Source organism: Lingula anatina, chromosome 7 (assembly GCF_051362555.1).
Source record: "Lingula anatina isolate TDL-2025a chromosome 7, LinAna3.0, whole genome shotgun sequence".
Lineage (NCBI taxonomy): Eukaryota > Metazoa > Brachiopoda > Lingulata > Lingulida > Lingulidae > Lingula > Lingula anatina.
In genome coordinates, this window is record NC_141773.1 from 6,192,089 (window position 1) to 6,216,043 (window position 23,955).

The 23,955-nt window shown below is 39.0% G+C and overlaps 2 protein-coding genes across 2 annotated transcripts; both read right to left on the minus strand.

The window, feature by feature from the left end:
• Positions 1 to 522: 522 nt before the first annotated feature.
• LOC106164458 (beta-1,4-N-acetylgalactosaminyltransferase bre-4) lies at positions 523 to 13,391 on the minus strand. Its single transcript, XM_013542378.3, has 6 exons — positions 12,621 to 13,391; positions 3,529 to 3,764; positions 3,081 to 3,268; positions 2,628 to 2,750; positions 2,036 to 2,140; positions 523 to 1,675 (listed from the first exon to the last, which is right to left on the minus strand). The coding sequence occupies exons 1-6, from the start codon at positions 12,844 to 12,846 to the stop codon at positions 1,468 to 1,470; spliced, it is 1,086 nt and encodes a 361-aa protein (XP_013397832.2). The 5' UTR covers positions 12,847 to 13,391; the 3' UTR covers positions 523 to 1,467.
• A 5,557-nt stretch (positions 13,392 to 18,948) lies between these two features.
• Positions 18,949 to 23,289, minus strand: LOC106177805 (uncharacterized). Its single transcript, XM_087018408.1, has 5 exons — positions 23,270 to 23,289; positions 21,261 to 22,636; positions 20,738 to 20,836; positions 19,973 to 20,157; positions 18,949 to 19,578 (listed from the first exon to the last, which is right to left on the minus strand). The coding sequence occupies exons 2-5, from the start codon at positions 22,393 to 22,395 to the stop codon at positions 19,336 to 19,338; spliced, it is 1,662 nt and encodes a 553-aa protein (XP_086874534.1). The 5' UTR covers positions 22,396 to 22,636; positions 23,270 to 23,289; the 3' UTR covers positions 18,949 to 19,335.
• Between the last annotated feature and the right edge of the window lie 666 nt (positions 23,290 to 23,955).

Sequence of the window (23,955 nt, forward strand, 5' to 3'; positions counted from 1 at the left end):
GACAGTAAAAAAAGTATGGGTCTAATGCACGGAAATGTGCGTCGATCATCATATTATTGTTGACCTCGATTTTTACCAGCATTTTGTGAACTTTTTATCAGTCTTATTCCGGAAAAAAGACTTAACTTCTTCTTAACTAAACCAAAACTTTAGTCCAGTTATAATGCTTGTCCAAATAAATGAAACATTGCGATTGTTGCACGGTATGACAAGGAAGACACTCAAGGCCGGTAATCACATTAATTCAGTGGACAGCCATGGATATATCTTTGACTTAATTTAAGCAATATTCTGGTCTTTAAAATTACAACAGTTTTTAGGTTTCAGTTATTTGGTAAAACAGACCCAGGCTGCCTTTCCGATCCATCTCCGCAGTGCTTGCTTCTCTACTGCAATCGATGTGGAGATCAATTTTATTACTCGACCAAACATAATTCTTTAGTGAGATGAAAAATACAACGACATTCCAGATTCTGACATTTCTTCGCTTGGATAGACACAAGGCTGGCTAAAGTTCTAATTGCATTTTTTACACTTTGTCTTTTGTTCATTTAATATATATGTATATCATACAATTCCGTTTTCCGTGATATTCCTATCATTTAAATATAGTTCTATAAATTAACTCTAGTACTGATATATGACATTTATTCGATTCAGGTTGATAGTAAACGCAAGATTGAGTGACGGTTGTTATAAAAATTACTTTACGTGCCTTTATGCATTACAAAAAGCGCGTAAACGTATTAAGGAAAATTCAAATGGGTGGGGGTTACCATTCACAAAAAAAGAAAAAAAAAAAACCGGCGACGAGGGCAATTTTTCCTTAGCCCCCATGCATCCTGGCTTACTATCAAATACTGTAAGTACAGGGAGCTTAAGTAACCATATTTCTCTCCCATCGCCTACCGTTTGTACATGTAAAACACCAACTGCTGAAAAAGAATAGGCCATTACTGGCACTTAGCGTTTACCACAGCCGATGAAATTCATATTTAGAATACTTACGTGGCATTGTAAATGGAGGAAATAATATACATGTAGCACCAATGTTATTCAAATACCTTCTGTAGAGATGGCTAGTAAATATCAACAATAAATCAATGCACAATGAAAATAGCACCAAGAGATTCTCTCGTGTAACGCTATATGCCTTAAGCGTCACTTTGACTTGAATTACCGGACGTCAAATGACAGCAAACTATTCAACAATGAAACAACTTTTGAGTTAAAACTTATGATCAAAACAATGTCACACGGAAGTTTTATGCCACCTCGTTAGGACGCCGAAAACACCAATCATAAAGAAGTTCATGTCCTGATTAACATCTGTTAACCCTGTGTCCAATTCTGTGTTTCTGTTTCTGTCCCTGATATTCACAGAAAAATGTACAATTCATAATTACTTGTTAAATAAATACGGAAAACTACTTAAAAAGCACCATAAATTACTAAAATTCCCCGAGATTAACGCCATATATATCGGCGCTGTAGAAATCGTCTATTCCGTTCAGCACTTTGGTACAGACGCCGTAGTTCAAAGGGGTCAAGACTGCCTATGTCGAATATGTAGTGCACGAAAAGTGGAGTGACATTTTTCGCAAGCACCTTATATTTCACGGTACTGATTCCGTCAAAGAACATGCGGAACTGCGTCGCCTGTATCAGATGTTGCCTGCGAAGAAATAGAAAAAGGACCACGTGAATCTACAATAAATATCAGAAATATGCAGGTTCTATGGTTTGTATTTATCTTATCATTTACCTGTGTTGTCTGCATCAAATGTTGCCTGGGATGTATTACTTTTGTATATACCTCATCATTTTACTACATACGAAAGTGTGTCACCTACGGATCACCATTAATTTTCTTACACACTGGCTGCAATTTTACAATATAGAACTATTATTACGACCAATTAATAATTAAGAATAATATACATGTATTGTCCTTCTTATGTACGGTAATGATCAAGCCAGTTTTTAACTACTGGTTATCTTTTCTGACTACCATATAGTGTATAGCAACACTTACTGAATTTCCATTTGTAATACTCTTTTGTTTTTCGTGTGTTCTATCAACGTATATCGGCCAATATCTGTGGGTGGCCTCTCAATGATAAGCCCAGACGCTAAAATTCTGGAAAAAAAAATTTAAAAAGTTAAGTAAAAACAGGATTCTCAGATTAATATTAAAATATAAAAATGTCATATTCTAATGAGCTATAAATTTCTTCATTCCTATTACATATTTTTCTTAGCAATTAAATATAAATGTTCCTGGTACAAGCATGTAGTGCGCCTGGTGTCATTTTGACCCAAATGGGCTCATATCTTAATTTAACAACAAAATATATTCATAAATGAATCCATACACCAGGCCATTTCAACAACTACCTCTTTGTATTAACATGGAGAGGTTGCCACTGAATTGACTGAAAGGGTGGCACATGTATCTGTACAGGCCAACTCTATGGTCCATGCACACTGGTGCATATTAAGGACTTGTATATTATAGATCCTTGGGTAATCCTATCATAAAAGTGGCGCCATACTGAAGCCACTAGCGTTGCCTCTTTCTGCTGTGCATATGTGAGGCTTCCGGTATTATATAAAAAATGACGTACCGTTTTGCCATCTCGTCGTCCTCGCCACCCCAACCCCAGAAGCTGTTGCTAAAACCGTTCACCTTTTCAAAATGTTTATTGGGAAATGCCAACGCTGTGCCTACTAGAGAGGGATATTTTAGCCTAAAATGGTAAAATAAAGATTTATAAAACCGATGTAAAGTTCCCATTGTGATTGAAAAAAAAAAAGGTCTTCCCTCACTTCTGTTATTGTTAGAAACAGCGTATGGAATCAAAACCAAATTAAATGTATAACACAAAATGCCACTGTGAAAGCCGAATTATTATATTCATTAGTGTCGTCTATTAGCATTAATGGATTTTTTGAAATTGAATCCGGGAAATCAAATGATATGACGAAATGACAAAATCAAATTAAACTAATTAATCAATATATTAATCATTTTGCCTTAGGTTCCGTTAAAGGGTTTTAAGTTATGAGAATAATCGTACGTGTAGTTATGCCTACTGACGGCAGGTGCTAGGTGCCGGGGAGTACTGGGACACACATATAGGTTTCTGTCATCTTCCAGTAGGGCATCTATGTCGTGGAAAATGACGCAGTCAAAGCCGAATTCTTTATTCGATTCCAGGTAGGCAGCGTTCATTACGCGACCCTTGTTGAAACTATCTGTTCCATTCTGTAATGATTGAAATGCAATAAAATTACAAAAATGTGATACAGTTTTGTTCACTTCTTCATATATATAAAAAAAAGCTAAGAAGTTTATTTTGGAATTGTTTCAAACGCTTCTTATGATAATTTGATAATAACAAATTGCATATTATTTCACTGATTGTAATAGTTTATATACCGCATTTGCATAAAAATGTAACTATAAAGATGACACAAAATACCAAAATAACGGCTCTGACGTTTGGTTAATTATACAAATGTCACCTGTTCCGACACCACTATCCTGAAATCTATCTTTTGCCGTTGTAAAATAGGTATGTAATGATCCAGGAATTTCGATAGATGGAGCCACCGATCCCTAAAAGGAATGACGAGCAGCACTCGAAATTGTGGGACGCAATCACTTGGTGTCCAGTGGCCGCCACGTATATCTGGGAACTTTTCAGAGAGGTCGCTCAACGAGAGGGGTAATGACGTGAGCTGTGGACGGAGTTTACCGACTAAAAACAAAACAGAAAAAAAGCTTTTCATAATTGAAAAAAAAAAAAAGAAATCTACTTTAACCCACATGCTTATTTGGGATATGTCACCTCCACTGTTTTGAAAAAAATTCCTTCGAGAAAAATATACAAATGGAATTGACAATTTTCAAGACTTCACCCTTTTATTCCTTTTGCCTCGATTTGGTGAACCTTTTGATACACATTAAAATCAGCTGAATAGGGGCAAAAAGGTAGCTCAGCAAAGTTCATGGTCACATTTGGGATAAAGTAAACCAAGATATGTAGATTTTCTCTTCACATATTATTAAGGTACAAAATGTCAAGGTTATCAGTGAAATCAACGTACTTCCGTCTTAAAAGTTCAACCCCCTTACAATCGATAGCAGCACTGCGAATAACCTTCCCCCTCCCCCGTAATAGATTGCGTCATACAAGCAGCACTTCACTTGCGGCCGAGTGTCTCATCCATCGCTTGTGCAGAGTGACCCGCGCGGGTCGTACGGTGATAGCATTGTCTCAATAAAACTGGTTCTATGCACAATATCAACAAAGAACCCTTTAGATAATCAGATTTATTTGTCTTAGTTCTAGACATTTGTTGTTCACCCTTTCCATATATTGAGAATACTGTCTCCTGACTGATTCATGAAAATATCATAATGGTTATAAAAAGTGTCATGAGCAAGTATCAAACTGAAAATCCATGTAACCCATTCGATAATGAATAACGCCTTCCATTTTATTTTTTCATTTTGGAGAGACATTATTTTTCGCTAAATTTTGTAAACCTCAAACACAATATACTGCAATTGCATTATACGGTATATTGTATTATTTTAATAAAACTATAAATTACACTGTGAAATATTGGCTTCGCAGTGGTTGTAGATAACTGAACACATTTCTTAAGTACCAGTATAATAAATACACGCTGTAAAACTGGTTACAGTTTGCCAGGGTCGCCGACAGATGAAATCGTATACACTTTTCAGTGCATTTTTTTTTTACTTTTGACATCGTAAGTGCTGGGGTGGGGGTACTGAGTGTATTTTTTCATTCTTTACGGTTGTCGAGATATTTTGATATTACCCTGACATGACGCTGAGGTCAGATCCGGAAAAATCGGTTTTTACAGTTCAAAAGTGATCATACGAAGTCCCATCAGTCAATGTGCAGTTGCCGCACAGTCTGCGTGCGGACTCACTGATCCGCTGTCTTTGCACAACATGCATGTTTTTAGCACCCGCAGAATATAAGGCGACACAACTTCACATTTATACAAGTGAATTTCATACATTGCGTATATCCATAATATATTTTCAACAGTAATTTATCAGTCACACAGCACTCTTAAGCTTCAGCTTTTCCTGCATTTTTCTGCCATATCGGTTCAAGTGTACCTTCAGATTGATATGATACCAGCTTACAGAAAAGAGGCGTGTTTCTGCAATCATTACTTCCTGACCACTAGAACTGGCAGTCACTTGTAAAATCTGTTCAGAACGTATTTCATTTGTATTTCAAAAAATACTTAAACCTCTGTATTGTAGCTTAACCGGATGCAGTAGAGCTATCCACCTAAACTTTGACATTCGGCGATTGTAATTCAACATGTTGCTTTATGCATTATTATCGTGCATGGATGAATTTTTCGCAACAACTTCTGTTTAAACATGGCATATGAAGCTAATCAGCTCAAAACAAGTTTCCTTTGACACAAATCATTTTCTGGGGCTTCATCCCCTTTTTACACATAAGCCAGCAAAGCCGTCATAGTCAATTATCTACGAAGTGCGTGCTATATTCAATGTATTGCCTTAGAGGCGTTTTAATGCTCATTAAAAAAGCATTCTTTATGGGCTTTATCTAAAGTAATTGCACCCAATCATGTGAAAAGCTAAATTTATTTGATTTTCTTCACCCAGTGAAAAACTCCTGCGCCCATTATCCAATGCAACCCAGGCCCGCAGCCTGAAAGATCCTCCCTTTTTGCTGGGAAAAGGTCTACTCTGGGTAAATTTGATCTAAGTAAACTAAGGTTTCATGAAAAAAGGTCCAGAATTTCAGAAAAAGTACACCCATTTTGCAATTGCTGGCTATGGGCCTTCAACCTTGTGTAAAGTGATAACATGCGGAAATTAAGACTAGGTTCCCACAGATTTAGATCGATCCATCTGGAACGACCTAACTCCCTGGGGGTCCACGCTAAATTGCTCTCAGCTTCCGAGAGTCGAGCGCGCACTAAAGTTTAGTACCCCCTTACAGTATGTAGTAGGCGGGACAGACATTTAAGCCGATTAAGCTGACAGCAATGTAGTGAGACTCCCCAGGGGGATAGATCGATTTTTAAATTAAAATATCTGCGGGAATGGTCTCTAATACAGCTTAGCCGGTTGTAGAGTGATGCACCAGGAACAAATATAATATTGTTGCATGTTCAAAGCAACATCTGATACATGAGGTAAATACGAAAGTTCTTTCACACAACGTAGCACGAGCCAGCATCACGAAAGAGACCAGAAAAACATCTTTATTAGGGCGGATACCGTGTGTATCACATGCTTCTTTCGTGGTGTAATTTCAATACTCTTTTTGTTCTTGATCACTCTCTAGTGCAATGATACTGTTGTTTAATAAAGCTGCTTTTTAGACGAAAATACATTTGTTTTTGTAATCTGACTGTTCGCAGATGGAAGGGGAAAGGGGTAAAACAAACGCAATAATAAGATGTCCGAAGACAGATTACTGGCAAAAGCACTGGGTAAATTGGGACCGCATCATAGGTTAAATTCAATTATTCACGACATAAGTCTCAAAAAGACCTCTCTGCTGATAAGAGAATTACATTGATATAAGATGTTATTACAGACAAAATCGAATATCAAATTCAGAGTCGTAAGATTTGGTATACAAATGACAACCTTGTCGGAAATAACAATGCGGATCGGGTTGCAATACATGTACTTGTATGTATTGTTATAACTGCGACGCTGGTAAAGAAGCGTCGTTAACGTAGTTAAAGCAATAGCCTCCTGCCTTTTCAAACACCTAACCATTGGCGGAGCCTAAAAATGTCCCTTGGTTCCACTCTTTTTCATTTGAAATCTAACCACTCCTAGCGTTTCTGATGGATGCCATCAGAACACCACACTTGAAATGACATTCTGCGTTTGAAAGGTCACCTCTATCAAAGGCCCCATTCAGAAAAAGGGACTAACTAGTCCGAGGGTCAAATATGGCTACCCACTGCAGAGCTTGTCGTCCAATCCGCCAATAGACCCCGAATATATCCCGTGGGGAAGTATTCAAGTGACTCGGCCATATTTGACCCTCGGACTAGTTAGTCTTCTATTCTGAATGGGGCCATAGACAAGAATTTCCAGTGACCTCTGAAACGCAGGGTGATGTGTGAGGGTTAGGATTATCAAAAGAGGCAGTAGCCTTTGCTGCAGGCTTAGGGTTATAGTTCCCTAAGCAAATCTGATCGGTCATATCAAGGAGTCTGTTGGAACTCCTTGGTCATATCATGTCTTGATGTCTTTACTTGCCTGTGTTTTTTTTTTTTTTTTTTTTTCCAGAGATATGCTGATAATAGGGATACGTTTCCAGTAGTCTTTGATATACAGGGTACTGGCTGGTGACTCGCCGGGAAATTCAGTGGGATTGAATTATGGTTTTAATATTCATGGCACCGAAATAAAAAAAAAGATCTACTCTATACTTATTTTTTTTAAATCTACTGTAGACTTTCTAAACTTCAATCATGCGTGTAAATATGCCACACGCCACTGTCTTAATAAAATATATTAAGTCAAGAATATGCATTAGCTACAAACCACACTGTGAATCTAAAACGAGTATTTGTATGCGGAAACTGGTTGAAACAATACGGGCCGTGCATTCTGAAACCTTGCACCATCTGCCACGCGTTCTGAACACGCGGCCCTGTGGCAAAACCAGTGGTGTATGGCATATTTACACGCACGATTGAGGTTTAAGAAGTCTAGGGAAATTTTGATAATTTTTTTAGAAGTCTTGGGTAGATTTTTAATTTTTGTATTGATGTGTGATGAATATTAACTGTAATTCAACCGTACTGAATACCACAGTCCCCTCTGTATCAAAGACTGTTGCAAACATGGCCTTATAAGCAGTATAACTCTGCCGGACTGGAAAAAAAACGGAGACAAGTTGCAGCAAACTTTCCGTAATCTCTAAGAGTAAAGGCGCCGCAAAAGTAAAAAAAAAATGCATTTAAAACTGGGAATTTAAGCATTTTACTTAGCTTCTTTCTCTTTTCTTGCAATTTGGAACATGGTTTTGTTTATCGACATTATAGGGGGCCCATTTTTTATCATAGTGCATAATGTCTCTTAAACACGAAAATGATTGCGAATCACAAGCTGGTCATACATTTAATTCTTATTTATTTTTTCATAAAAATACACATGCATTAATATAATCACAGAATGGTTGTAACACAGCGGAAATGAAATGGGCAGATGGGTAAAATACTCAGACGAAGACTCAGTGTTGATGTCCCAAGTCGCCGCTGTCGGCACTTAGATGAAAGTACTAAAATATATATCATTTTCTGTTAACGATAATGTTTGAACGCACGCGAGCTCGTCCCCATTAGTGACGCCATCCTAGGTGACAATTTTTTTAGAAAAAAAGATCAGTGAAGTTTTATGCCCGGTTCGTAACAGATCTAGAAAATCTAGGTATAGAATCGATTTTCCTGTGCTTTACCAGGGATATGTATACAAAATATACCGCTTTTAATGCAGACTTTTAATTCAATATATTCTTATCAATATAAACCTGTAGGTGTAGCAGTCCTGTTGAATTAAAGTGGATATTCGTTTTCTCTCTCATATCATTCAGCAGTTGAGTTAGGTTTGGCCGCTACCAGAATACTTTGAGACTTTAAGCGTGCGCGCGCGCATGTGTGTGTGTGTGTGTGTGAGAGAGAGAGAGAGAGAGAGAGAGAGAGAGAGCTGACAAATCCACTTTATTATTGGGGGATATACTTGAAATGAAGCCATTTAGTTTATTTTGTTCGGGATTTTCAAAGTAAGCATCAGACATGATGAGAAGCATCCCACACACACATTACCGGTAGCTACATCATGTTCGGTATTTTATATCATTCTTATCATCAAGGTGGGTCGTTTGTTTAATGGGTCGTATAACCAACGTATTACAACATATTATTTTCCTTACACGGTGGTTAAAAGACAGTTATCTCCCAGACATCTATGTACGTACCACACATGACGTCACTCGTCAAGCAGACGACACTGCCAAAAACACTGACGGATTCAGGATCTTGCAAACCGGGGGTGGGGGGTGGGGGTGGCACAATGGTTAGATTTTTAAAAATATAACACAGGGCAACTGTATTACAATATGAAGAACCAAGGAATGGGAATTTGATTAACCTTGTGTAGTCTCGCTTCACTTTTTTTTTTTTTTTTTTTATGAAGGGAGAATGGGGAGACGGGGGGAGGAGGGGGGGTAAACGTACATCTCAAAAGCTAGATGTCATTTGCTCGTAGTGCCCTCCCGTAGACCCACCACTATGTCATTGCCAAGATCGTTTCTTGTCCATAAATTACACCGAGAAAAAACCCTCCATGCATATCACTGCCCATAACCAAATTTACTTATGGGCCGCCCTATCTCATCCTGACGGTGCCAAATTTCTATTTCTAGGTGACTCACGATGAAGGAGACACTATGTTCATTTTTACACGTCGGTCAAAGGCGGGTCTGGGGAAATCTAGGAGGGCACAGAGGATACATACCTTTCCCCCTAGATTCGGTGGGATCCCCCTGTCTCTTTCTTCCCAAAGAAACAGTATAACGTGCACAACAACTCAAATCGAGTTTTATTTCTATCCCTATGGCCGATGTATCATAATAATATTGCCTTTGTCTATATTGTTTTTTTGTCCTTGTGCCCCCGTAAGGGAATCTTGAGCCCACCACTGGTTATGTGGACGATAACAACGATATCGCCAACACTCAATGATGGGTTGATTTAAAAAAGACAGTGTCACTTTTTATCCCTCTTTAGGATAACTCTACGTTTTATTAAAGTGTATGAGTAAATGTCTTTAGCAGGATTATCTATTTAATTTCATTGTCGAATATAATAGACCCTTTCTCTTTTTTAATAACGCCTGTCGTCTTACCTATTTTAAATTCTCGAGCACGGATTTATTGAATCATATCGAATCGTCACGTGAATTAAGTAGACAGAAAAAGCGTAGGTAAGCGGACATTTAAAGGCTTTTTAAATTCATTACACTGTGCCATGCCGTACCCTGAGCTTTTCTTCAGAGAATCTGTCTCCTTCAGTAATCCAAAAGTGATTTCACCATAGGGTACATCTGTACCAGTTAGTATTGAAATAGTTTTATCGATGGTGACGCGCTAGCATGTCTTTTAGTTTAGAACGCGGTCAAGTTTTGAACAAGAGGACAGATGATGAATAGTGCTTCTATAGTTACAGAGGCAGATGCATACAAAAATGCAACTCCCCATTGTTGAAAAAGTGAGATGGAAAACCACTGTCATACACCGGACGTTTAAACCTCAGAATAGAGTGCACTGCGCACTCTATTCATGGCCACAGCCAATTTATGATTATATCTATGTACATGTGTGTGCTCTATATTAGAGGCCAACTGAGTAGTCAACTTGATTCTATGCCAAAATTCTCGTTGGACACGGTAGCAAAATATTGCCATAAATTAGCCGGAGTCAATTTCATGTCTGTGGACATCTAATGAAAAAAATCAATCTGTGGGCCAGGTAATGGGTAAGCCCAATGACCGTGGCGAGATGTTTTGTTTATCATTAGAAAGGAATATCTTTGAATAAAGAAAAACGATTTTCTGTCTATTTTACATTAATTGCTTCTTCAAACACCAGCAAACCGGTAAATCCGGAGTTATCGCCAGTCCAATATTCCATTTAATGATAAAAATATAATGACAAATGAAAAAACATAAGCCTGTAGACATGTACATGTTACACAGCTGACGGAATTATTTGCTGGGCTATTCTCCATCTATCTTTGACTGGGTTCCCGTCCCTAGATCGATCTAGCAGGATCGATCCATCTCCAAGGGTTTTTTCGCTAAATTGCTTTCAGCTTAAGCGGCTTAGATGGCTGGCACGCCTACTGAAGCTGCTAAACGACGGTTAATTACCCCCTAACAGCTTTAGTAGGCATGCCAGATATCGAAGCCGCTTAAGTTGATTGCAATTTTGCGTCAATCCCCTTGGAGATAGATCGATCCAAAGTGAGCACGATAGGGCCTGGGAATGGTCCCTCTAACACCTCGGTGCATGTCACAACGCACCGAAAAGAGACATGAATCTTCTCAAGGCTGTGTGCTCTTTTGTGCATATAAGAGCAATAAATTTCATAGAATAATGTGAACTCGAGTGCGTATGAACGTATAACTTGTATGGTCTGCACTGAATGATATGTATATTCAGTATCAATTGAAAAATTATCATCTGTATGGTATCCGTCTCGTCTCCTCTTTCACGCACAAAAAGGAATTGTTAATTTGAACAAATATTAAATCGATGCAGCATGTAGTCATACAAGTAACGTGATAATGGAGGGTCTGGATTTAGTGCACGTCCTTCGGCTGTCATGACGCGGCGTTGCTTGGGAGGGTGTAAGGCAAGGTTAATAACGACAAAAGACAGACAAGTTGCACTGGAATAGTTGTCAAACACACACACAAAAAAAAAAATTCAAATAAATATATAAATAAATGAATAAATGATGCGTTAAATACGTAGCACTCAAAACACCAGTTCTGACATGTTTTTATTTATTTTATTTATTTGTTTGACGAAGTATTAACTTCTTCCAGCTACGTCAAAATATCAACCGACTGAAAAGGGATAAAGCAAAACAGCATGCTGGGGAGACCCGGGGAAGGGATGGGGTGGGTGGGTTGGGAGGACCGCCCCCTCTCTCCCTGGGGGCAGACATTGGTTTTACTTTCAAAAATGAATTCAAGTCACAATCTGGTCCTAACTTAAAGAAGAGAAATCTAAATGTCTTGTTGTACACAAAGAACGCAACAACAGGAAACATTACTTTTTTCCCAATTTTCCAAATGAGGGTTTAATCATCTCACACAACACTACCGATATTTGTGTATTTTAGTTGTGGGGAGACAAAAAACTATAGCTAAAAGAATTACTTGACTTAAAAACCTTTGTGTCCTCGAGTATAATATTTATTTTTGTCTCCATTTTCAAGTGATTTTACTTTTTTGTATGTGTAAAATTATTCTTGTGTTAGCAAAGAAAGCGTCCTACACAATTATTTTTTTCTTTGTGTAGCCTGAAGTCCTCTAGGAACCGTAATCCATTCCCCATCACTTTTTACAGGTGTCATTCGTCCCGTATACTAATCCCAACATGTACTAATAATATGGGACCCTGGACTTCTATACCTAGGTCTACCATTACTATCACATCGGGCCCAGATAATACAGCAAGCGTCTTGTCAGCTCGCTTATAAGGGACTAGACTGTTTTCCCATCCCTAGATCGAACTAACAGGATTGGCCCATCTCCACGGGGTTTCTCGCTAAATTGCTTTCAGCTTAAGTGGCTTAGATGTCTGGGAAGCCTACTAAAGCTGCTAAACGATAGCTAATTACCCCCTATCAACTTCAGTAGGCGTGACAGACATCTAAACTGCTTAAGTTAATTGCAATTATGCGAGAATCCCCTTGGAGATAGTTCGACCCAAAGTTAGTACGATAGGGTCTGGGAATGGTCTCTTACACTCCCTCTGTCTTTCACTCACCTAGTCCTGGGTCTGGATACCGGCATGGCGGGAGTCCTGTGGCCTTCACTGTGCCCTGAAATGTCCCATGCGGGCTCTCTGTCAACGCTGGCTGTGACGGTAAACTGAACAAAGTCGAGAAAGTGAAAAATAACGACACACACAGAAGCACGGTGGCAGTCCTCGCCTTGAAGCGACTGTTCAGTACCCTCAAGGTACTACTGAATAACATCGTTGCAGTCCACATAAGATTCTCAAACCTGAGTTTGACCTTGTCTGGAAGCTCTGGAAACTACTTCACGTCGACCTCAGGCCAAGATCAATGCATCATGTCGACTTGGTGATAGTATATGAGCTGTCGGTACAGCTTGTCGTTCGATAAAAATAATGCTGTTCATATAATGCGCATTTCTGTATGCCTGTATGTATATATTAATATATAAACATCAACAGAGAGTTCACTGGAAAAACAGCTATCACTATCCTGTCGTCAAATATCCCAAAGGTGTCCACAGTTCAGACACATGTCCTGTGTTGCTCTTTTCCACTGGCGGGTAATCCTATATACACAAAGTCACTGTGACAGTTATGACATCACTTATTGTCAGATGACAGGACAAGCAGGTTGGAGACACACATTCTGACTCTGCTGTGCGCTCTGTCTCAATATCCTATTTCCACTGCAGTAGCATCGTGTATACTGTATGCTTATAAACCCAGGTATGTGGGTTTTCACCGCTACAGCTCCGTATGTGCTCGTTCTCTACATGTGAAGTTCACGTTAAAACTTAAAAAAAAACATTTTGACAGATTAAAAAATTGACCAAGCAAACGTGTTGGCACAACGTCAATAGCGATTATACAAGTGACCGTTCTGATTCATCCACTTATATTATACTGAGATTATGAGAAAATTAAATCTAATGCTAGATCTTAAATTGAAACGGAGATCACGACTCTTTGACCTAATCGTACAGTCTTCGTCAGGTGAACTGATTTTGAATTGTCACCAGTGTCGCGTGGTGACATTCTGCGTGGGCTGTTTCCCAGGGCCCGGTGCCACAGATGTGCTAGTTGTTATCGCAGGCCACCGTGCGTGTTGAGGGTGGGTTGATCAACCTGCTCATGGACGCGCAGAACGTTATCGTACGACACCGGTGACAATTCTAATTATACATACTTATTTCAGTATTTCAAGGCTTTCGTACAGATGAGAAAAGACTCCCCAGTCCTTTGGCTAAGATCGAAGTGCAATATAATTTAAAATAAGTTCACCTTTAGAGCGAAACGTCGTGATCCCCGTTTTAACGTAAGATCCAATATTAGATTTAATATTCTCATCACCTCAGTATAAAATAACTGGATGAATTAAAACTTTCACTGCGATAATCGATGTCGACGTTGTGTCAACACGCTTTTCTGTCATAGTTGGCTGTACATGTATTGTACCATTTATATAGGGAATTTCTCCCCGATCCCCGCAAAGCCACGTGGTTTGCTATTGTCATCTATCTATCTATTACCGGGGCTTGTAGGTCAGGGCACGCCAATTTAAACACCAGGTAGTATCTGAGCCGATCACATACTGTAAAATTAAAGAATAATTTTGCAAAAGCCCCCCCCCCACCCTTCGCATCAAGTGGCGTTATTATCTTAATCACAGGTAATTTTTCCGTATATGAAAATACCCAGTATGCCCAGTGAATACGTGTAATTATGTAGGGATAAACAACTATTCTTTGGTCGAGTGTGCATTCATTGTACATCACTCAACGATATTGATATTTTTTCAGTGTTCTTATAAGCAATGAGCTCATGATCAGTATGGCAGCAAGGACATTAAGAAGAACTGACTGATCCAGAATTTTGCCATGGGGGCCTGGGCTGGGTGAACAAGGATATTAAAAAAAATTGCCGAGCTGAGAGGTACAAAGGTGGATTATTATTTGGTTCTGCCTGTTTTTGTTTCTTTAGGCACATTCCCAGTGAAAATGTCGCAAGGATTTTCGCTGAATGCATCAGTTTAAGGGACCATCCCCACTGATATTTAGATCGATCTATCTCCCTGGGAAGTCTCACTTAATTGCGATCAACTTAACCAGCTTAAATGTCTGTCGCGCCTAGTAAAGCTGTTAGGGGGTAATTATCTTTACCCTGGCTGATTCGGTAGGCGTGACAGACATTTGAGCCTCTTGAGCTGATAGCAATTTAGCGTGAACCCCCCAGGGAGTTAGGTCGATCAAGATGGATCGATCTAAGTATGGGAACCCAGTCTAATATGCCTCCTCTTCTTTCCAACATACTCGTATTATCACCAGCTTTTCTGTATTCTACTCAACGCCAGGAGGAGGCGTGTTAGTCTGTCAAGTCATTGGGAATGAGCCCTAGATTGTTTATAAGGTGGGGGGGGGGGCGCAGTTTACAAAATCTCCTCTATGTACTTGTAGCACTTATTCTCCTTTCCCTCCCTTCCTCCCTCCCTGTCTGGTCATGCCCCTTTTATGTTCATCTAACTCTCCAAATGACCACCTGCTATATTCCAGATAAAGATTATCAAATTCTTTCGAGTAAAATAGAATTCGAAGATCAATCATTGATGCTTATCAACGCTATAAATTCCAAAGGCTTCTGTTAGTTAAAAAGCAACTGGCAATGAAATCATTTGAAAGCCATTAATCGGAATTTCCTTTGATATTGTGTAGTAATATTCAAATTGCTATGGCGATTTTTAACAGAGGGCGTTCAGAAAGTCGGTCAATTAATTGGCCACTTAAAATCTTGACATTTGAATATTTTAATCATGTGTTGGCGTGAACAGGAAGGGGGTGCGTGCTTGCGTGCGTGCGTGCACGGGGAACGGAGAATGGGGTGGGGGCGAACAAAATTAAGGAAATCCAGGAATGAAAGAAAAGCGGTTTATTAATGCCATGTTCCACACTAATACTGGAAAATTTCTTAGTACGTGTATTCGAAAAGTTAGGGAAAAAATAAAGTAGATTAATAAATGAAATACATAAATTAAATACTTGACATTGACATTTAGATAGTTGAACGATTTAGACAATTAGATTTCAAATGCAAGTGATGTCATTTATTTACCGGTTAAACCAGTAGAGCAGCATATACTGGTAGACACTTGTGGCACTAATGATGTGAAGACTTTTTTATGAGTGGACCTCCTTCCAAATCATTATCCCTGTGTCATATTAGCAGGCTCCTGGCTGATATTGTTTTACCATCTCTCTCTCATGAGAATTGAACGTAACAACCAAATATAACAGCAAGATAACAGCACAGTTCTCAAACAATAATCTTCCAGGGGTCCTGAAATGTACTTTGTTTTTAAAATATCCGTCAACCATTATGTGACATGTGTATCATCTATTTCAGTTCCGTCTCATTCGACTAGGAGTATGGGTGGTTTCACATTTCTTGGCATTAATTTGTATTATTTTTAACCGGTGCCCGAAAGCCAAGATGGATGAATAACGTTGCATATGAACTCAAAAAAGTTTACTGTGTATTGCGGCTGACATGTAATCATAACTTCGTGTGTTTTATGAAAACTTTCTAACCACTGCATATTTAAAGAATTTATAGCCATAAAATCAAAGATTTGAATAGACGTTTTTGGGAGGTTGATGTAAATTACAAATTAGGTCAACTCACATGTATCAATTCAATACTTAACGAACAAATAAGCTCAACGAGAGAGAGAGAGAGAGAAGGGGGGCATTTCATCAAGTGGTTTCTCATAAATCTCAATTAAAATATCACCAGGTCAATTATGTACGTTTTTAATCTTAAATTTACGAAAACCCTCCACTCCTGTCTGGTCATTATTTTGTCAAAGTAAAATTTATGATCGTCTCTCGAGGACAAAGAATCAACATTGACTTGGTTGGCGAGCCTTCTGATTACCATATTAAAGTGGGTCGAGACATGGACATAATAAGAGATTAAGATCTGGGCCGTTCATTTATAAAATATTTCAGCGAGCAAAATGACACCAATTTTACTGAGATGTATTGTAAAGTGTAGCACGCACGATCATCCAGAACGATTATCGATTATTTTATGTAGGTCAAACAAGGTAAAAGGAATTTTGTGTGTTGATATGATTTATTCACTGGCATTAAATATGAAAAAAGCGGGGACAGCATAGAAAGAAGTATTCAACATAGTGCCTGTGCACTTTTTTACGAAGCAGGGTCGGATTTAGGAGTCTTTGTGCTTAGACCACAATCTCATAGATACCATTAGGCTAACTAGATCGACCCAACTCCGACTTGACTGATTGACTCGCCTCCTTTTGTTTCCAAAGTACTCGTATAATGATCCGCTTTTCTGATTTACTCAACTCCAGGAGGGGGCGTGCCATTTAGTTCAGCTGATTGCACTAAGCGAGAATTCATGCAGAGTTGGATCAATCTATGCAGAATGATCTATGAGAATGGAGTCTAAGCACAAAGACCGACTCTTTACAAAATAGTCCACACAGTGAATTGCCATTTCTTCTCATATTTTGATATTCTGTCATTTAAGTTAATGATAACCTACAGTGCAATTTATCTTCAAATGTTTACCGTTATATTTCATTTATTCTAGTTTTTAGTATCTTTTTTTACTTAGCGGTGGGGTTTTTGTACTTTCTCCTAGACACCAGTTCGTATCAGACAGTAACCCATTTAACCTAACCTAACCCAGGCCCGTAGCCAGCAATTTCAACATTGTGGTTCTTTTTCTGAAAAAATGGACCTTTACCATAAAACGTCCGTGTAACTAGGTACAAATTTTACCAGAGGGGACCTTTTCTGCAAAAAGGGGGGTTCTTTCGAGCTCCCCTTACCCCTCCCCCCCCCCCCCCCCCCCCCCCGGCTACGGGCCTGTAACCTGACCTAAATTTTGTATTTATCTTTTATTATCATTACTTCCCATTATTATTTTTATCATAATTGTTATTATCATTGTCGTAGGATTCTTTTGGGTTGTAATGCCAGTTTTTACCAGAGAACAGACAGTACCGGTATTTTTATACTGACGTTTTGATCAATAAACGTATGCTTAATACACCATTGTACCAGACGTAGAGGACAATTGGCTGATAAATGTACAAATTAGTGCTGGGGAATGACCGCAAACTTCACCTAAAATTACAACGGAGAAAAAAATAGAACAAAGTTATCGTTAAGGTGAACAAAATGGAGTGGGATACGAAACAATAGACGTTTTTGTCAGCGCATGAGTTTATTATACCCACTTCTAAACCGCAGATTAACTATGCGCACTATTTTCTCCAACGGGGTAGACTCATTTGTGGTATTTTACTCATTTTGTGGTTTTTAGTTTCATCTTCTGATCGAGGTGGCAGTCTTCATATAGATCGAGTACAGCAAATCAAGCAATTAAGGTAAGAGCAAGCAAATTACCTTGATTGCAGTAGGAGGGATTTGGCAAGTACTTGTGAACTGAAAAAAGCCAAACAGTTATGCCCGCTTACTCCCTGTAATTATCCTTGGATTTTATATCAGGGCCACAATAACGAAACGGAAACATATCTGTGAATATCTAAATTTAAGCTAAATTTAAAGCTGTGTGAACTCTGAGGTAAGACAAAAAACAAAGGTACATGTAAGAGTGCATGCCATCATGATTGACTCCGAGTTTTCCACATAAGCTTTATGTAAACTACACATTTCATCAAGAATCCCCTTAAAACACGTCTTTCCTTACTGACTACTCTTATTCGTCTATTTATTATTCACACGGAACACTGTTTTAAGTACGCTTGACCAATGAGCATCCACTTAAATTCAGTTCTAACACGCCTTTCAGTTGAAGTTTCCCCGTTTTTATTCATCTCGATAAGTGTAAGGACTTCTGATGAGACTTAGACCCCATTCCCAGAGACTAGATCGATCCAAACTAGATCGACCTAACTCTCTGGGGGTTCACGCTAAATAGCTATCAGCCGAGCGGGCACGAAAGTTAATTACCCCCTTACAGCTTGTAGTAGGCGGGACGGACATTTAAGCCGGATTATCTGACAGTAATCTAGTGAGACTCCCCACGGGGATAGATCGATCTAAAATCTATGGGAATACGCCCATAGTCACTGAATCTCGTGTATAATTGAAATACACGTCCTGCCAAATCAGCAATAAGGAGAAATCCTATTAGGTTTAAGAGACTTTTCATTTATATAACTTATGTGAATACTGGTAGGCTTAATAAATGAAAATAAGACATGGTGTCGACTTTTGCATATCCTTTGTTACTCGAACTCAATAGGGCTCCTTCGTGATGGAGGACGGGGGGGGGGGGGGAGCGCAAACAAACAACGTGAAGATCAAATTGAAAGATAATGTAATCAACGGAAAAAACTGCTGGTGTAGAAAATATACATATGGAATATAAATGCAAGCAAAATAATATCAGTATAATAATATAAATTAATAACAGGCAATTAATTTTAATAAGAAATCAACAAAAATACGGTCAGCCTTTTTGTTTTAGTCTATATAAACCGTCACAGTTAAGGAAAACATTTCCAATTAAGCTAAACGTGAATATATGTAGTGGTATATAAAAGACAGATGTTATCACAAGAAATATGACATATAAGATGTGATTTGGCAACAGAAAAATACATCGTTGATTATTTTCCAGATTACTGGCGGGATTTAATCGCCTAATCTCAGTCTCAAACGCGCCCGCACGATGATGCGCCTGCGTCTTAACAAGGCTGGCCGCCGATCTCTGTCGTATCAGCGCCCTCCGCATTCGCCTCCCTGGCTGCCTCGGTCCCTGACACGGTCACTGAAACCCCTCTCACAGCCAGCCATTTGGGGATGACAGGGACCAAGATGGCTGACGCCTGGCAGTCTTGGCTGCGATAGGCCCGGTTGGGGGTAGTGACCGTGTGAGATTCTGAACCCTTCCTGGTGGTACAGCGACCGAAGGGCGGGAGAAAGGGTTTCTGGAATAAAGATCTGGGTTTAAGAAGCGTGTTCGCTGATTTATACAGTGTACTCTATTCTACCATGTATATATAAGAAGCCAACTGAGTGAGATAATTAATTCCATACGAAAATTCTCGTTTGAAAGTAGCAAACATTTCATGAATTGGCCAGAGACACATCTATGCATATCTAGTGACAAAATAAAAAGTGGCCCCGAAAAAGTATACTCAATGCACATTAGAGCTTTATATAGCAAAATAATAGTTTGCCTTGAAAAAATACATAAGCAATCCCACAATTGTGTGATGGCATTGACACCGGCCGTCACTTGTACTATGGTTGGCCGTATCTTTCATCGATTTCTTTACAGAAACATATCATCATATGATATATAAAGGTATATAGTGCTACCTTATTGGCTCGGCCACTCCCTCTGTCCCCTGGAAACAATGCCCGGGTCACAGGTGCGTTGGGGCTGGCGAAGGGGCTGTCATAGCGTACAGGAAGCTGTGCCGGTATTCGATAGATGGAGCCACGAGGACCAGGTCGGGGAAGACTGGAATGCTTACCATCGGCTACTATGAGATCTGCATATGCTATGAGAGGAAAAACATGTAGAAATGTTAATGAAAGTAAAACTAACGTAAGATAATATCAAATTGCATTTTTTTCTTTCAAAGATGCATTTAAAGTCAAAATTTTGCCACACAACCCGACCAAATGCCAACATGTGCTGTAGTTTCAAATAGCATCTAACCTGAAGACGTATCATAGTGCACCGTTTCATATTTCCCGGGAAATGATATGGCGTGCACCAGTAATACGCCATATTACTGCGTCATTTGGCAGACTTTTACGAACTAGAGGGACAGATAATTTGGTCAAATTTACGACCAGAAATTTGAAGGTGCAATTTTAAACCTCGTTATTTCTGATCCCTTGGCATGTCGACATCATTTAAGTCGTAGGCTATAAGAAAATAGCAGCAGTGGTTTATGCGTTATGGGGAATCCACGCTCGCTTCATTAGTAACTTTAATCGTTCGTTGTGTCATTGTGAGTTTCAGATACATTATCCTTTATCATACCTACATGTAGGCCTACCGTAGCTCTCTGTCCCCATACTGTGTCACATTGTACACAATGCCAAATAATACCACTTCTAGGATATACTAACCATGGTTTCTTCTTCGAATGTACACAAACAAAATGGCACCGAGGGCTGACACTGTCAAAGCCACTCCCACTGTAGGTATTATGTACTTCATACTTGACTCTACGGCACAAAGTGAAAATGATGAATAACTATTTAATCTACAAATTTTGTTATCCTAAAACTCATGACATTATTTATACAAACATATTGGTGGAATTCTGTATCTCTGCAATGTACACACAGGATCTATCGGCCATCTAAAGAGAGAGCAATAAATATATAATAATAATAATAATAATAATAATAATAATAATAATAAAATGAATAAATAAATAAATAAAATAAAAAAGGTTAAATTACTAAACCAAGACCTTGTTTCATAACAGGTATTCAAAATAAATTGCAATGTGATTTAACAGAAGGTGAATAGGCCTACAATGCAATAGCATATTGTAATCAATTCAAAATTAATTTTCGTCTCACAAGAGAGAAAGAAAAAATGTTACCTATTCAAACCCAAGTGTGTTTTTATGTGTGTACTCACCAGCAATCAGTCCCACTGGAGAGGGGGGAGTGGTCGGACTTCTTACTTCATGGTCAACTGACAACACCTGAGTAGCTCTCCCTGATGATAAGTTCTTGTCTTTAATCCCATTTATTTTTGATTTTGTCTGGTCTGTTTTTCTATCTGTCATGGGTGTTTTCTTGTTGGTTGCGGTGCCATTTATCTGTGGTGATGACTTGTTGTTTGAAGCACCATTTGTGGTGCCATCTATCATGGGTGGTGTCCTGTTGTTCATGGTTCCATCTATCATGGGCGGTGTACTGTTGTCTATGGTGCCATCTATTATGGATGGTGTCCTGTTGTTCGTGGTGCCGTCTATCATGGGTGGTGTCCTGTTGTCTATTACTGGTACTGTCATGGTGCCATCAATCATGGGCGGTGTACTGTTGTTCATGGTGCCATCTATCATGGATGGTGTCGTGTTGTTCACGGTGCCATCTATCATAGGTGGTGTTCTGTAAGTCATGGTGTCATCTATCATGGATGTCTCATTGTCTTTGGTGCCATCTTTAGCTGTTGCTGGTGTTCTGCCAGTCGTGGCATCCATAATTGGTGTCCATTGTGTCTTTTGATATCTGGTTCCATCTATCATAGTATAAAGTGGTGTTGTGCCTGTTGTGGCCTCTATCACTGGCAATTCCCTGTTGTCTATGGTAGAGGCCATCACTGATGATGTGCTATCTGGAGTTATCCCGGTTAACAGGGCTGCCTGCATTGTGCTGATGGTTTCTGTGTTGCTTACATTACCTTTAAACCTGTTATCTTTAAATTCAGTGTTGCTGGGGACCTTTTTATTGTTGGTGTTGCTCTTGTAGAACTTGATGAAGGAAAAAACAACAGCAGTGCCAGCAGAACTACCTGTGGGACCTTTCATTGTGGGCACACTGGTGGTTAGTATGTTGACCTGTTGAGTTGGAGCTGCACCATGATTTAAAGGTGCTTTGTGGATGGAAGGTCTTTGTATAGAAGGTCCTATCTTACTAAATGGTATTTGGTGAACGCTGGTGTGTGCTGGAGTAGTGGCTGGCACATTGCTATAGGTGTGACATTGAGAAATCTGTTGTGACAAACACAATGTGGTGATTGCAATCCAAATGATATCAATCATGTTCATATTTTTGTTTGCTTGTTTTTTAGGGGTTTACTAAATGAAAAATTGTCAGATGTCCTTGAAATCATAAAGGATAAGTTCCAAAAGAATTCATTCTGAGAAGTCTCTATTCTGGAGCATCTATCTTAACCTGTACTTAGACTTCAGAGCCATAATAAACAGCATGTCCAATGTCTAAGAGCCATTCTGAACAACTGTGTATTTATACTACCCCATAGGCAGCTCTGTGCAGGATGTCTGGATGCTGAAAAAGTGGATACCCTGTTTAAACAATTACTCATAACAGACAAGGGGGATTCCACACCACCATCCCCCCCCCCCCCCAAAAAAAAAAAAAAAAAAAAAATAGCGTAAATAAATATTATAGTTTCAGGGGTCACTTTAATATTTCTTCTGTTATCAGTATCCTCCTGCTATCTACAGTATCCTAGACTTCTGAAATTCTGGATGCACAAAAAAGACACCAGCTTTAAACTAATTTTGTGCTCTATAAATATTCTGATACCCTGTATCAGCTGACGTACAGTTACTGAGTGATACTACATGTAGGAGATGGTTCAATTTTAGGTATTTAATTCTGTTACGTACTGTACTCACAGCAGGTGAATGAGGCAAATGTACAATATTATACATGTTATTATCAGACTGAGGTCTTTAAATGACTATGTAGTTACTTCACGAATAACGATGGGCCCACATGCACATCATGTGCAACATGTTTGTACTAGGGTCTTTTGACTTTTCTAGTATCTAAACAGTCATAATATTAAGTTGTGACAAGTGATGAATTATTACATCACAACGCTGCAATGGGCTATATCGTGGCCTCCTTTTGATCAACGCTTTTACAAAAAAGAATGAAAGATCTTTAACCCACCTGTGAATCTGATTGTCCCGCCACAGCCTCGCTGTGAATCCCCAGGTCACAGAGGTCATTCCGGTTGTGATTGTGTCACTTGCGTGAAGAGGGCTCACCTAAAGCAATCACGACACTGATGCTCGAAAGAGCCGACTTCTGAGTAAAATTTAAAATAGCGATGCTAAGAAAAAACGGTGGTCTTTTTTTCTCAAATTTGATGTAAAGAGGCGTCCTTGCATTTTCGTTTAGCACGTCAAAAGTAGGGGAGAGCGGGGTTGGTTGGAACAGTTTTCACGTTTTTTGCGATATCTCAGCAGTCAAAGCTTTGGGGACAAAAATAAAAAATCTGATAGGGGAAAATTATATGCCGCACTCATCTATGAAATAAAACATCAAGTAGGTCTTTTTATTTTAGAGTTATAAATGCTCAAAGTTGCCTCCTAAAACGTTCCATCTCACCCCACCCGCGGGGTCAGTTGGAACAGGCAGTGGGGTGAGTTGGAACAAGAGGGCGAGTTGGAACGCTTGCATATAAATTCAAAGTATAATTCATTTTAAGAGTAGGATTATCTATATTAATTTCCCAACAAGTAAGTGTTACTTTGTATTCGTATCTCCATAGTTTGTAAGCATTTTTTACGTTTACAATTTGCTTTCAAATAGTCTTTTCGATGTATAAACCATATCCAGTTACACTTCATTTC